This window comes from Sinocyclocheilus rhinocerous, unplaced genomic scaffold (assembly GCF_001515625.1).
Source record: "Sinocyclocheilus rhinocerous isolate Xijiao unplaced genomic scaffold, SAMN03320098_v1.1 scaffold138, whole genome shotgun sequence".
NCBI lineage: Eukaryota > Metazoa > Chordata > Actinopteri > Cypriniformes > Cyprinidae > Sinocyclocheilus > Sinocyclocheilus rhinocerous.
In genome coordinates this window covers 954481-971316 of record NW_015635519.1, presented here as the reverse complement: position 1 = coordinate 971316, position 16836 = coordinate 954481, and the positions used below count along the sequence as shown (strand labels likewise).

Here is a 16836-nt window from a genome sequence, read left to right as displayed (position 1 = left end):
ACCAGAATAGAAAAACAGGTACACACACACACACACACACACACACACACACAGTAGTACCTTGCAAGGTTGGGGGACAGATAATAAGCGCCTGTTGAAAAGAGTCACCAAACTGAGCACTTCCTGTCTGGAGAGGTATTCCAGGATGCATCACTGAAGGACCGGATGAGGCTAAAGCCTACAGAATGAGAAGAAAAGAGAAAAATCTGAACATACAGTCTAAAAGATAAAGTTTAAATGAGTGATATTCAGTAGCACATTCCTGTTCTGCATTTGCATACTATGTAATTACTGTGTAATAACTGGGTAATAACTAGGTACTAACTCTGAACCTAACCCTAAAACTACCTTAAACCATGTAGTCACTATACATTTTCAGTACATTTTTGATCAAGTACTGTGCACTGTAGGTGCAAACACAAAAAAACAAACAAAAAAAACTGTAACCTCGCTGTATACTTTGGTAGCCATTATCTTTTGTTCCTTGAAATAAAGGCGCAACAAAGGATATTTGTTAGGACACACATTAAAGTGAACTGCACTCATATGTCCAATAGGGGGCAACACAGCATTAATAGACAGAACATCAGTACTGCCCTGATGAAGCTATTTAACATTACAGAATTGTTTTGTGTTTGCCACAAGTCCACATAATATGTAAATTAAAATAAATATAAAGTTTATTAGAATTATGTCAAAAGTTCATTTGCTTGGTTCTTAATAGGAAGTTGCTGATGTATAAGGAGTCACTGATGTATAAGGAGTCATGCACAATATGACGCACAAGACATCACTGATGTATTATGAAGCAACAGACGACTTCTGAACAAGATAATTTGTTGTTATCAAGCTTTATCATTATTATTATTTATTTTTTAATTAATGATTTTTATTGCACTTTATACTTAACTATATGTTGTGCAGCTATATGTACAGCTATACACTATATGGGGAAAAGTAGTGGGACACCTGACCATTATAAGCAACAGGAAAATTACATGACATTCTAATTACATAGACATTAATATGGAGTTGGCCCAGCTTTTCAGCTAAAACAGTTTCCACTCTTCTGGAAAGGCTTTCCACAATATTATAAGGTGTTTCTGTGGGAATTTTAGCCCGTTCATCCAGTAGAGCATTAGTGAGGTCAGGCAATGATGTTGGACGAGAAAGCCTGGCTTGCAATCTCTGTGTCAGTTCATCCCAAAGGCGTTCGATGGGGTTGAGTTCAGGGCTCTGTGCGGCCCAGTCAAGTTCTTCCATGCCAAACTTTTCCAACTATATTTTATGGACTTTGTTTTTTGCACTGGGACTCAATCATGCTGGAACAGAAAAGGCCCTTCCCCAAAGTGTTCCCACAAAGAATCATAGCATTGGAATCATGGCATTGTTCAAAATGTCTTGGTATGCTAAAGCATAAGGGGCCTAGCACAACCCCTGAAAAACAGCCCCATACTTTTACAGTTGGCACAATGCAATCAAACAGGTAATATTCTCCTGGTATCCGCCAAAGCCAGACTCGACCATCAGACTGCCAAATAAAGGAGCATAATTCATCACTCCACAGAACACATTTCCATTGCTCCAGAGTCCAAAGGTGGAATGCTTTACACCACTCTATCTAACACTTGGCATTGTACTTAACATTGTGTTGTGAGGCTTGCATGCAGCTGCTCGGCCATGGAAACCCATTCCATGAAGCTCCTGCCGCCTAGTTTTTGTGCTGTTATTAATGCCAGTGGAAGTTTGGAACTCTTCAGGAATCAGCAAAGTGGTGGCGACTTTTACATACCATGCGCCTCAGCACTCAGTGACCCAGCTCTGTGACTTTACATAGTCTTCCGCTTTGTGACTGAATTGCCGCTGCTCCTAAATGCTTCCACTTTACAATAATACCACTTACAGTTGACCGTGGAATATCTAGCAGGGATACAGTTTCACAAACTGGCTTGGCAGCATCCTTCACTGAGGTCTTCAGAACGACCCTTTTTTTTCCCACAAATGCTTAATGCATGGTTGCATGGCATGGTGTTTGATTTTATACACCTGTGGCAATGGGCAATTTATTTTATTTTTTTCCATTACACTATATTACAAGGTAATATAGACACATTTCCATGCATTTCGATCAAAGTTAACACTCCCAAGCATCACAGTCATAACTCCAGGGTACTAAATAACACAAACCGTACATTAACAGCATAACTGTGATCAAAATTGTATGAACATGACCAGGGCAACTCCTTCAGTAGGTATACAGTCAGTGTTCTTCTTTTCCAGCTAATTGCAAACAGCCGACCAGATTAATTTCTTTTAATATAATTTACCAGTTTGCAAAATTGAATGTTGCAAAAGGAGTCAAGGAGGGACACATTATGTTGAAAAAAACAAACAATCATGCTTAAAGGGTCATCAAATTGCATTAAAACAATCTCTCCGTGTTATCTCAGGTCATTTTGGTGTGGGTAGAAAGTTTTTCTGCCGTGTCTCTCCTTGGAAACCGAATGCTCTTTCCACGTTGCCATGATGTCAGCAATGTTGCCATGACAACGGCAATAAGGGTTCAAATTTGTGAGATACAAGAAAGATCACAATGCAGAAGTGATAAGAGTCATTTACATGGACAGCTAAAAGAAATACAGCAACACATATCATACTATAAACTGCTTCAAACGCTTGTTTCTGACAGCCTCTTTTTAGGAGGAAAGATTATATTGAGGCTTATTTTAAACGTCATCAGAGGCAGCGTGTGACAGTTGTGTTTTGACAGCCTGTCATCACCTGCGCTGAATGGTGCATGTCATGCGGAATGAGTCAATGTGACTCTCCACACGTTAACAAAATAAAAGGCAAGAAGCAGAAGCCACAATAAAAGAACAAAGTGACAGGAGTGCAAGACAGAGCAAAAGGAATAGAAATAAACGAAAGGATAGATGATGTAATACTGTATCTGGTGGGAAAATGAAGCAGGAATTCTGCATGCCCTATAAAGATCAAACATATATTTGACAATTAAAATATTGTCGACAATTTTTTTTTTCAGCCATGACTGCAACCAGCTTGATACACTTGATAATGGCACTGTTGAAGCCCACTAACTGTGAAACTAGAAAGCCAACTAACTGTGAGAGAAGATAACTAATGCAGTACTTTATATAAACAGTAACAATATAATGTAATCAGTTACGTACATCAAGAAAAGTGCAAAAAGGTAACCCATTCATGCATTTGGCAGGCAGTTTTATCCAAAGAAAGCTGACATTACTGAAAACAATCCAGTGGCCAGTTGACACTCAAGCATAGCAAGTGGCAGTACTGCACATTCATCAAATGGAAGAAGATGCAAGTTTGCATGCATCCAAACAAATCTGTTTATAATGTGACTGATGGTTTAATCAGACTGAAAAGCATTTATGTAATCACCTCAATCTATCCTAAGTGAAAGGGGTGTTGTAGACCTGAAATTATCCAACTAAACATGTAAACGCTTATTTTCTAATTCACAAACATCTTGTGCATATGCACAATACATACGCGTATTTATATTATACAAACATGCTTTTATTTACATCTCACATCTTCTGAACTGGTCAGCTCTTGTCAATTTACTTTTTAGATGTCATCAAGGCAAAAATGACAATTATACTCAATACTAACACTGACAATACTGTGCAGACTTTCTCCAGTTCTGAACACAGCAAAATTAGTGCATGTAAACATAGTGTGTAGCTACTAGCGCTGTGTTCAAAATATCGATACGACGATGTATCGTCAGAGATTTGACGAAATATGATTTTTAAAAATATATTCAAATGAGTACATTACGATATAAATTTATTAGAATGAGTACATTATTATTTATGGGCTTAAAAACAAGATGCAAACAATCAGAATATTGTACCTGGTGGGGAGTGCACAATGTAAACATGAAACATATGCCATTACCTATATTGTACTGTGGTACAGTTATGGAGGCCCTTCATAATGCAGAGGTCAACTGCCTGCTCTGCCAATAGTTAGAAATGGCACTATAGTAAGCAGTGTTTAATAAACAGCTGTTTTTATAAATTCTTCTGAGGTGAAATTCAGTGCAGTCCCGTATCGTGATACGTATCGTATCGGGGCCTCTGTATCGTGATACGTATTGTATCGTGACTTTGCTGGTGATACACAGCCCTAGTAGCTACTACTGTGAGACACTCTTTTTTTAATTTCTGTAGATACTTATCATTAATTCCTTTGGCCACAATAACTGTGCGGTGAAAATCTGGTTGGTTGGTTGGCTGGTTGGTGTTTTAACGCCATGCCAACTCCCTTTGCTATTTTGGCGAATAACAAGTTGAAATAGCGCAAACGACCAATTTAAATTCCTCTATACGGCTTTTAAAGTTTACTTTTGGTAAAAACTCTAAAATGGATTAATTGTTGACTCTGAGTGTGTTTGCGGAGTATAATAATTTCCTACAGAAACTTAAACCAGCACAATTTAAATAAAATATGTTAAAGAGATAGCAGACTCTGGAATGAAGAGCATATTGGTGGATCTTCATTTGATAGTAAGAAGCACTGTGTATACACCAACTTACCCAGGGATTATTAAAAACTTTTACCCAAAGTAGAGGTAAAAATCTGACATTGTGGCAGCCAAGGTAGTCATTTATTACTTCATCATATCAGTCAATGCATTTCTGGGAACCAAACCCTACTGTTTGAGCTACAGGAACATAAACTTCGAGGCCCTCAACAAAGCTTTGACCTTCACTTGAAAAGTATTGCAGATAGCATCACAAAAACAGGTTTTACAAGGTTGCTGGGTAACAAGAAAACAGGAAGTGTATACAGTAAACAGTGAAAACCGTGAAAGCAAACAAAATTTGCCATGTGACATGTCTGTCAAAAGACATTTCTGAGCAAAAATATGAACTAATTTTTATGTAAAAAATACAAAAGAATCTTAAGTGTTAACAAGCGTTTTAGCAGCATTGAAATGTTCCTGACAGTAATGCCAATGTTTTCAATACCTGAGTGTGAATGCCAGTCACCTTGCAGAAGGGCAGGGTAATGTTGGGCGCTGCACCTGTGCCCGGGACAGTCCTGACAAACGAAGCCTTGGTCCGACTGAGAGACTCATAACTGCCTGGTCGTGAGCAGCACACGTCCATAATGTGAAAACACGATTTGACACTATAAAGACAGAATTCAGAACACAAAACCTCTGTCAAAGAGCTTTTCCTAAAAAGTCAGAAGGAATGAATCATAAACAAGGTTGAGGAATGAAAAGCCGCTCACTGGTTGCTGTGGGGGAACTCTAAAAGGTGCTGCATGGTAACAAAAGGATGGCTAAGGGCATCACTTGGGGCGATTCTTTCCTCTGCATCTATCAACAACATCATCTTCAGCAAACCCACAAACTCAGCACGATCAATCTTCTCTGCCAACAAATCACAGCCTTCCAGATTCATCACTAGATTCACCTGAAAAAAAAAAAAGACAAATCAAAGAGTTGGGTTAGTCATACTGAGGCCTACATACAGGGCCGCATTAACACCTCACTGGGCCCTGGGGCTATGACTTACTGCAGGGCCCCCATCACAATAATGATATATATAGCTTAAAATACGGGGCTGCAGCCCCGCCTAGCCCAATGGTTAATGCGGCCCTGCCTACATAGTATCTGCACACACAGAAAGCATAGCCCAATTTAAGAGAATTCTAATGGGTATCATTTAGTAAGTCTTTAAAGAAATTAATAGATTTATTTAGCAAGGACACGTTAAAATTGATCAGAAAGTGACAAAGATTATCATTATTATTATTAAATTTATATAATTAAATTATGTATTTACTATTTCAAATAAATGTTATTTTGTACTTTCTATTCATCAAAGAATCCTAAAAAAAGCATCACATTTTGCTAATAACAAGAAATGTTTCTTGAGTACCAAATCAGCATATTACAGTGCCTCCAGGATTTTGCTGAATTTCTTTTCTGATTTTTGCGGCCTACAATGACTGATTTTGCTGCGGCATTTCTTGTGGTGTTTTGCAGTGAAAATATACCACAGACAACATTGTTCTAACATTTTTATTGCCTTTCTAACCTCAAGAACCATTGGGCTCTGTAATTTATAATAAGAGAATACTGAAAGAAATGAAAAAAAGAAAATTAAGTGTTGTCCTTTTAACCCTATAAAACTGTATCATATTTAATACATGCATTTCTAAGGACTCTAAATTATCAACATGAACAAAACTTTAAAAAATCTCTACAACATGATAAAAATCAGAAAAATTGTGTTAAAATGCATCAAATAATGATACAACAGTGTTCTGAGGAAAATGTATTTGTTCATCTTGCAATTATTGTAGGAGAACTGAATTGCATACTGTTATAAAAATCACATTAATTTACATTTTGGCCATATAAATAATAAGTTTACCAAGTTGCTATTTTTGCTCAGTTTGGGCTTCTGGATAAAAATGAGCTGTTTTTTCCCCTCCATATTCTCATTATATCATTATATGTGCAATAAAAGCCTGGTGTATCAAATATATGACGGAAAAAAAAAACATGAATTTTTTTTTCTTTTAAATGTTATCTATAGTTTAAAAAAAGTTCCATGATTTTCTGACTATTACTGAATTATTTAAAGCTTTACATGGCTTATAGCAAGTTAGTATTTCATAATATAACAAAAATAACTTTAAGCATAATAGTACTTTTGAAGAATACACAAAATGTATAAAGTCTTTAGTGGTTTGATATACACCATAGCGAATACAAAAATCTGAACGGCTATTTGAAAACATGTAAAAACTGTCTGACTTCCTTTTTTTCGCCGTGCGACCCAGTGTCAGAGAGTGAATTTACACTTTCATTGGAGTCTCTTTCACTCGTTCCGTGCTGCTAGTCCATGTTTGGGTTGTTCATAGAAAAGTGCGAGCCTCTTGGCAGTGTTGACAAATTTAACTGGTTGATAAAAAATGTCACTCAGAACGTGCACGTTCCAGTGTGTGTGCGTTTTGGATAGCATGCACGCTTTACAGTGGGATGAAGCAACGGCACAAACAGAAGTTTAGCGATCGGTTAGAAGTAAGCATTAGCTGAATGCATGTTGTTGCGATGACATCACGACGTGTATAGGCCCAAACTATGCGGGAAATCTGCGGCAATTTAGAAAAATAGCAAGCTCCTCCGAATTATGCGGAGTTTGTTTGATTTTGCGTTAAATTCTGCGATCGCAGAATCCTGGAGGGACTGATATTAGAATGATTTCTGAAGGATCATGTTATACTGAAGACTGGAGAAATGGCTGCTGAAAATCCGGCATTGCCATCACAGGAATAAACTACATTTTAAATTACATGAAAATACAAAAGTTATTTTAAATTGTAATAATATTTTACAATATTACTGTTTTAACTGTATTTCACTGGTCACAATCTTTCATCTCCAACCTCATTACCCCACCAAAAAGTGACTGATTTCAAATTGCAAGAAAAAAATAAATAAATAAAGTTGAAAAGTAGAAAGTAACAAGTTTTACTTTTAAATATGTAACTATTCCACAGATTTGCCCTTAGAACATTTGGGGAAAAAAGTTAATAAATCCAGACTCAATGTGGCCCTACTGATTAAAATTGACACACATTTGCCTAGTCGTGATTTCTTCATGTAACACTTTTAACTTACACAGCACAAAATTAGTTTTCTATTTGCATTTGCAATGTAACCGCAACTCTGGGAGAGAACAAGGTGTGAGTGATTCTGAAGACTGATGTGGTGAAAGTAGGATTTTCTAACTTGTGTTCTTGATCCAAAGATACGCACATGCACTATGTCATCCAAACAGCTGAAGATGTACTTTCTGGCTTCTTTTGATTTCAGCCCCGTCTCTGTCTCGTGCTCTTCTGTGGACTGAAACATATGCAAAATGCATAGCTATTAAACTCAGCAAAAAATCAAACAGACCTTTTTTTTACTTTGATACCTGTCCCAGGTCTTGCAATGCATATTTTGTTATTGTGCACAATACATTATTTGTTTTCATAGTCTTTCACTAAAATGTAACAATGGATGCATTTCATGAAGAAATGTCTAGCTCATATCCCACAACAAATATAGAAATCATACAACTTTTTAAACATTACAGTATAATGTCAAGAAAATAATTTTAAAATGCTTAACATATTGTACAAATAATGTTTCAATTTATACTGATCTATATAAGCAAAATATTTTCTATGCATTTCCTGATTATTTTCTTAATTTCCAAGATTGTTTCCACCTCTGATTTTTTTTTCTTTTTCTGATGATATAATCAAGGCTGCGGAGGTGGAAAAAAAATAATATTAACCAACAATGTAATTAATGTTACCAATAATGCCTTCTTTAACATACATTTATCATTAGTGAACATGATACAGGTGTCTTGGGTAAGTGATGTGCGTGTGTGTCATAGTTCTCGATCTCACTTTAAGTCTCCAGGCCGCATACGGCGAGTCTGACTCCCGGCAAAAGAAGCGAGACGTCTTCGTCCCCACATTTAACAGATGCTCTCCTGGCAGACCCTGCGTCTGAGAAATGAAGCGGATCTGAGGAGAGACAGATGGGAAAGAGTGAAACAGAGCTTGGTGAACTCGATCATTGTTAATGTTTTAACACCGTCCAGCGTAAATGGATACGTCAACAAAAGACTGTCAGATGCCTAGAAACAGCATGTGTTCTCAATAACACGTTGAGAACGCAGCACGTGTTTTGAACAACACGCAGAAACGGGCGATTTATGGAATCATGCTTGTGTGAAACCCACGGGAGGGGGGCATGTGACCGTTTTGTATGTGTTCTTTACGTCAAAGGCACTATGGTGTGAGAGAAAGATCTATTAGATGCTCAGTGTCACATGGGGACTGCAGAGGTGCAAGACCTGCAGTGGCACATCTTAAAATCAGATCACATGACCATTTGACCTCTCAACCTAGACTGAGTCAGAATATTTGTGATAGCCTGGCAAGGAAAACAAAAAAAAGACATACCTCTTTGTTCTAAACTGCCGTCATGCAGGAAAGCTTCAGAGAAGGACCAAGTGATCCAAAGAAATTCTTAAGAAATTCAACACAAAGTTGAGAACATTTGCATCACATCAGCTTACCATGTTTTTAGGTTTTAGATTTAAACTTCACACTTGCTTATGTACTAATGTAATTTTTTGACTGTACTAAAGCATAAAAAAATACTATAATATGTTTGCAGATATTTAGGAAACATGCTAAGTTCACATGTTTCTTTGAAAAAACAATGCTACAGTCAGTTATCCAGTTATAAAGCCCCGTTCACACCAAGAACGATAACTATAAAGAGAACTATAAAGATAACGATATTAGCGTCCACACCAGCGAACGATATCGTCTGTTTATTCTAAGCGCACATGCGTCTGCCGCTTTAAATTCTTGAGCTCGTTACAGCAGGATGGATTCTGATTGGCTGTCAGTGTTTTAACGTTCATCAGCTGGGAAAAAATCGTTTTGAAAGTGATTCCAACGATATCGTTCCTGTACCTGTATCTGTATTGTTATCGTTATAGTTGTGGTGTGAACTATGCTATTCTTTAATATTGAGAACGATTTTTAGAACTATATCTTTATCGTTATCTTTATAGTTATCGTGCTTGGTGTGAACGGGCCTTAAGTCTGAGGAGGAGGCGGGAGAAACAACTCTCTCCTAAAGCATAACAAAAACTATAATATGTTTGCAGATATTTAGGAAACATGCTAAGTTCACATACATGTTTCTTTGAAAAACAATGCTACAGCCAGTTATCCAGTTATAAGTCTGAGGAGGAGGTGGGAGAAACAACTCTCTCCAATACTTTGGCCCTATCATACACCCGATGCAATACGGCGCCAGCAGTGCTTAATTTGAGCCGGATCCTGTTCCGGAAAATGTCAGATTTTGGATTTTTGCGTTCCGGTAATTGTTTTTAAGGATCCGGCATTAGATCGTGACAGGGCGTGCATGCATATGAGAGCGAGCGCATGTTTATGTATTTGGAGGTTAAGTATTGGTCCTCAACATATTTTTGACCATGACCAGTCAGCTTTCTTAAGTTCAAACACGCTCTCATTGATTGGTGCTTACTGCTTATTGTTTGGTGAGCAGCAGAACGTTTGGAGAGAGTGTAATAATACCAGAAATAATACCAAATAAAGTGAAATATTATAATGTATAAACATTATAAACACTATAAGCATAGCTATACGTTAGTAAAGCTCACTCCACAACAAATCATTTAAATGTAACTGTATTCAGAACAGAACAAGAATGAAATAAAAATATATAAACCTAACAAATCATTTAAATGTAATGGTTTTTAGCAAGTGTCTTTGCTAGTTTCAGCCCAACGCAGTTATCATTTTCATGTCCTGCGCCACGTTGTTTAAACAGCAAATGCATTTCTGCCTATTTGTGCGCTCACGGGCGTGCGGTTTTGAAAACGAGGTGTGTTCAGGCGCATTGTTGGCACGTTGCTATTTCGAGGCAACTGAAATAGACTGTGCCATTGACCAACTAAAACTTGGTCTAAAGTCAATGGTACAGTATTTTTTTGTTAGAGCGCATTAGTAATATGCGCCTATAGGCGGGTCCACAACACGCGTACACTCTGCTCTGCACTCTACACAAACAGGGACGCATAGCAACACACAAAAACGCCAAATATAAAAAATTAAAGGATTATAATGTAAAAGATTAGTATTCTGTAGGCAACATAAATATAAAAATGGATAGTCATTGCATGTATCAGAATTAGGCTACCTATTTGCTCGTGCACGAGCAGCTCCATTTCCTCGCGTTCCGTCTTTGCACTTGCAAATTCCGCCATGTAAATAGCTAATCCACCATGGCGCGAGCACAACTGGCTCTTAAAGGGAATGAGAGATGAGACTTTTGATTACTCATTAAGAGAATAGGGACAACCCTTTTAGACCATGCGCCGGGCGCGCCGACCATTTTTTCCCGTCATTAAACTAGCAAAGTGGATTCGGACACACCCTAAGTGCACCTGCGCCTTGCACTTTTAGACCATGCGCTTAGATCGTTAAAATAGGGCCCTTTGAATTTCGACTGCAGTGCCCATTTCAACCGCTAGTTGTCAATATTACATACTGCACCTTGAAAGGGGAAGTTTAGCCAAAAATAAAATTTGTGCCATCATTTGATTCAATTCATACATACTTGAAATTACATTCTTCTGTGAAGTTTTTTTTATTAATATGGGTAGGCATCAAAAAGCTGAAAATCCCCTCAGCAACAGATTACACAGTCGAAAAGTCCATATTAGGTTTGAGGTTGAAGATTTTTTTGTGAAACACAACTTAAATTTCTGCCTGTTCCTCACACAAAAGTTACTGTATCGCTTCAGATATTAGTATGGACTAATTTAATTATACTTTGATCTTTCTAAGCTTGAGAGCCTGTGGCCACTATACGCTTTTATTGTACAGAAAAGAACAGTGTAAACTTTCGGCTAAACTTCTTTAAGGTTCCATGAAACAAAGAAAGTCATATGCCTCAATGATTACTTTCTGTTGCACTGTACCCTTTAGAAAGTTAACAGCAGCTACCATTAGATAAACTCTTTGCACACACACAAATAGAAGCACACACAGACACCATAATCCTGAGCTTTAAGACTAAATAAACAGGGTCTGTGCGGAAAACAGATGAAGAACATTGTAAATTCCCCAGCTGCTGTTCAGACATGAACTCGTGAGAAAGAGGAAGAGAAAATATCTTTAACCTCTGGGTGATGAAATGAAGAATAGATAGGGGAAGAAATGAAAACATTTGGAGAGGGAGTCAATGTAAGGTCAATATGGAAATGATTGGGGGAAAACGGGAATCAGATCAGCACAGAGGACAGGAAGTGAGTAGGCTTGTTGTATAATAATGCAGGATTTGATAGGAGGGATAAATAATTAATATTTCAATATCTGACTAAGAGATATGCACATCTAATGACATCATATCGCACTGCAGCCCATAATGATGAATCAAAAAATTCCAGTTGTGGTAAAATCTTTCAGTAGTTTGGGTTATAAGTTTCCAGCTTTAGCACAGCAGCTGATTTCAGTACATACATAATGTATCAATCCATTCTCCTGTTGCCTAGCTGGGACCAGGTCACAGTGGCAGCACGCTAAGTAGACCGATCCACATGTCTTTTTCCCCAGTAATAACTCCTCCTGGGGGATCCCAAGGCATTCTTCAAGAGATATAATCAGCCTAGTGCATCCTGGGTCTGTCCTAGGGTCTCTTCCCAAATTGACATGCATTGAACACCTCCACCAAAGGCGTTAGTGAGGCATCCTAAACAGATGCCTAAATCAGCTCAACTGGCTCCTTTGGATACTAAAGATGGGTTGGACCATGCATCTAAAAATATTGATATTTTTTCAAAACATTCCATATATAGACAATATTTTTTTTTTGGATTTTATGATGATGATAATAATAATAATAATAATCGTCATCATCATCATCATCATCATCATCATCAATACATAGTCAACAATTACTGCTTTTCACTGAATGAACACACAAGGAACACTTAAAAATCACAAGTACTTAAATGTACCATATGCACCATAAATAAATAAATAAATAAATAGATAGATACAAAAAGTTGCAAAAAAATAATAAATACAAAAATAAAGCAAGTTCTTTAACAAACAATAGGAACACATTACACATTACAGACAAAAAGTAATAGGTCTATTAGAAACAACTATTAGAAACAAGTTAAAAAAAGCAAACTTACAAAGTAAAATTAATACAGAGTATTTAAGATTCAGCACTGTTTTAAGGCCAGTCAAATTTGTGACATTGACCAAACTAACACTTTTGGACAAAAGGTCAGACTCTGTTTCCATTGCCAAACCTTCTATTGAAGCACAGGTTGCTCTTTGGAACATTCTCCAACAATCAAATAATGCTGGATAGCCTGGTCATCAGGATTCATCACTTCTGTTTGTCTGTCTGTCTGTCTAGATTTGTGGTAAAACTGTATAGCGCAGAGGTAAAAGCAATAAAAGCTGTAACTTTTAACTTGCTGTAATTTCTCATGATAAACTTTCTATCACTATAAAACTTACAAGAAGAAAGAACCAATCCCTCAGGCAGATTAACAAATAAACAAACGCATAAATAAACAATGACACTCTTTCATTGTGATTCAAATAATAAATGTAATTCATTAAAAACTGGTATCAGCCAGCTGGCTAGTAAGTCAGTTTTATTTTTACTCATATTTGGCACTTGTTGGGTGTTAATTCTGGACCCTGCGTGTGTGTTGTGTGTTTCAGCCTCTAAGAGTAACAGCTTTATTTTCAAAAAGGGATGTGTCACTTTAGTACTGTAAGAATATGACTACATGTCCAAACCTGCACCCAGGGCCACAGTTTGCAAACACACATTTCTTCTACATTCAAGAGCCCTAATGACTACTTGCTGTAACATTGCGGCAGTGTCAAACGCAGGTTCCACATGCTTGTCATATGAGGGCCTGCGATTGGTACCGTAAGGGGGCGTTCATTTCTTCTATAAATATCTTTTGCTGTGTGAGATTAAATCGAACACCCCCATGAAGGAGGCGCGTGGATTAGGAGTGCGATACCACAAGCCATTTTAGTCCCTAGACTAGAATCACACCTTAGGCAGTTAGGTGACACCCCAGATGTACAGAAGTGAAGTGGTGACATCCTGTTAAACATACTTTATGTGATCTTGTATTGCTAGCCTGTGGCAGTAATGCACCTCAGTACTCAAGGGGGCGATAGAGTCAGTGTCAAAAGTCAGGTATCTAGCTATCAACTTTTTTACGTGCGTCTCTTCAAACTCTTGCTCAGTCATGACAGTAGTTGACCTGAGAGAGAAAACTGAAAAGATGATGACTGTTTATGCCAATGCCTGCTATAGCGCCCCCTGCAGCAACGCTAAGAATGCTGAGAGTCCTTTCATTCCATTATGAAATCGCCTTCCAACATATTCGGAACATGTCTGATTTACATGCAACACACAACAACTGCACCGAAATTCTAATTCTGGCCAATAATTGTTTTCATGTTATAACCATGTTATAATCGTCTCTTGACGATTCATAAGTATCTTATGGTTTGACAAATTCGTTGCAATTACATATGATTTGGTCTGATCTGACGAATACATTTTTGTAAGATCTGCTGCCCCAAAAAAGGTAAGATTTTGGGGTAGGGTTGGGAGTGGACCTTCATGGTGATGTTTTAATTACAAATTGTACGTTTTCGGTCATAAAAAAAAAAAAAAAAAAAGAATTCTCTTATGAATTCTCACGTGATTGGGTAGCCAACAAACTGATAGATAAATGTCAAATATATTACAATTTTATTTTGCCAAAACAAATTAGAACTACAACATTAATAATAATAATAAAAAAAAAAATTGCTTTAACAGCCAAAATTTAATTCAGGCATAACAGTATGAAAAATGGACTTGTGCCTCAATTGGATTCTATTATATAATTATCTATTGTATAAAATAATTTATTTAATTATTTAAACTGATTAAATCTATATTTATTTGTATTTGAGAAAATGTAAAAAAAACATTAAAGATTAATGACATAAATTACAATTATTTATTGGTAAGTCAATTAAAAGATTAATAAGAACATTCTTGAAAGATTAATCAAGGGGGAGGGGACATTCGATTAATCAACTAATCAGAAAAAGAAAAAATATATATTGATATATTAATAGATTATCAATTTAAATTTCAGGTCTGTTCCTCACACATAGCTATGCATCACATCAAAACTTGAACTATAGCTTAGGAATGGTGCTTTTATGGCATTTTTGTTCTGTTCAGAACAATTGGGAGTATTTCATTCCATACAGAAAACACACAAAAAAACAAACAGAAAAACACATGTGCTCCATTGTCTAGAAGGAAGATCAGGGGGAAAAAGTCATCCAAATAGAGCTAGAGACTAGGGTTGGGTACCTATGCACCTATGTAACCGGTATATACTAGAACCGAATCAGAGCGCAGATTTCGGTGCCTCATTTCGGTGCCACTTAAATGCCTGAGCGATCGATTTAAATATTTGTCCTGGTTCTCCGAAATGGACGTAAGAAGCATGGGCGTCGCTAGGCCATTTTTAGCGGGACTGTACACAAATTCGTGATCACCTCAGAGTCAGTCCCCTTTAAATTTCAAATGAAAACGGCGGCAGACTTCGTATCCTCCCCGTCTTTCAGCGCACTCTTCAATCTGCAAATGACCCAGACTGTGAAATACATTTATTAGCCTTAGAGTAAGGGAAGCACAACTCGGGAAATGAGAGCATCCGAGGAGCATGTGAGTGCTATGTATATTTATTGAAAAAATTTGTAATGTTCTTTAATGTTATCCATCGTTTTTATTGTGGCTCTTTTTTTTTTTAAAGTATCGGTTCAGGCACCGTTTAGGTACCGGTACTGTTTTAAAAGTATTGATTTGGCACCGGTGTGATGAGAGGGGCGGGGCCGACGGTTCCCGCCTCCTTCTTCCCGACCTACGAACGTTGTTACATTGGTGCCAAAACCAGGGAGGAAGGAGGGACACGCTGCCAGAGATCCCTTGCGTGTTGAATCCGCGGTGTCATCGAGCATGGCGGAACAGTCTACCGCCATGGACGCTCGAGGCGGTGGGCTGGAATGAGTTGCCGGGGGGGCCACTCACCGGTCTCGAGTCCCACGGAGGAGCTCCGGAAAGATAAAGATGATGATAAAGATAAAGTGACGACAGTGTTGGACGTGAGAGGACCAGGCCTGGATTTTATTTTGTGTTTTGGTTCTGTTTGTGCGCGGCACTCGTCTGTGAGGGGCTGTTGCGCTATTTTGTGTCTATTTTATTATTAAAGTTTTGTTTGAATGTTTACCGGTTCCCGCCTCCTTCTTCCCGACCTACGAACGTTGTTACAACCGGTATCGTAAAAAACCCAATCGATACCCAACCCTACTAGAGACAGTGGAATCTCTCATCAGGAATGGGTACATTCTGATCCACTATCCTTGAAAAAAAAAAAAAAGACTAATTTTTAGCAGATGGGTAAATTCTGACTTTTCTTCTCACAGGTGTTGTTGTGTTAAAGCTAGTGGAGATTAATTATTATTATATTATTAATTATATACAGACCAAATTATCATGGGCTTAAGAGGTCTTCCTGGCATAATACAGGGTTATATATGAGCAATAAGGGCATGTAGCTTTTAGACTGACAGTTCATGACACACACTGGTATCTTGAGATCCATAACCCCCCTCCCAGCTGCATTAACAGCCCAGCCAAAAGGAAGAGGAAAACCCATCAAACCCCCTGCTATTGCTGCCAACCGCTATGTCAAGTCAGTGGCTGCTGGGACTCTGCCTTCCAAACCCTCCCCAGAAACAGTGTTCTAATCTGGGCTTGTTCCTGCGTATCTATCACACATGCAGACACACAGAGATTTGGTAATGCCCCCTCCTCTCAGTTTCACCCCGGGACATTCAGGGGCCCAGCAGCAGGGGGAGTATGGCCCGAAAACTAGAAAACGTTCAGGTCATAAACCATGCGCGCTCAGACAGACGCAGCATGAGCGCGCACAACAAACACCCACACGCTGACACTTGTACGCCAACACAAACGCTAAGAAGCGGCCGTGAAAATTCTTCTGGAGCTTGTTTGGGCCTGACAGCACATACCACGTCCCTGTGCTAAACAGATTACGTCAAGAGGAGGAGAAATATGGAGAACTCGCGATCAAGAAGAAACATTTAGTG

General features: G+C 38.0%; 1 protein-coding gene across 2 annotated transcripts in view; it reads right to left on the bottom strand.

Annotated features, from left to right (window-relative positions):
• Window positions 1–16836, bottom strand: part of LOC107746948 (homeodomain-interacting protein kinase 3-like) — a 30623-nt gene that overhangs the window by 11670 nt on the left and 2117 nt on the right. Inside the window, exons 2-6 of one of the 2 annotated variants that reach the window (XM_016561306.1) lie at window positions 8476–8595; window positions 7832–7918; window positions 5290–5474; window positions 5022–5184; window positions 61–178 (exon numbers count right to left, since the gene is read on the bottom strand). In XM_016561306.1, the coding sequence (XP_016416792.1) occupies window positions 61–178; window positions 5022–5184; window positions 5290–5474; window positions 7832–7918; window positions 8476–8595 (673 nt within the window). The remainder of the gene's footprint in view (window positions 1–60; window positions 179–5021; window positions 5185–5289; window positions 5475–7831; window positions 7919–8475; window positions 8596–16836) is intronic. The other variant, XM_016561307.1, reaches the window with a different exon arrangement.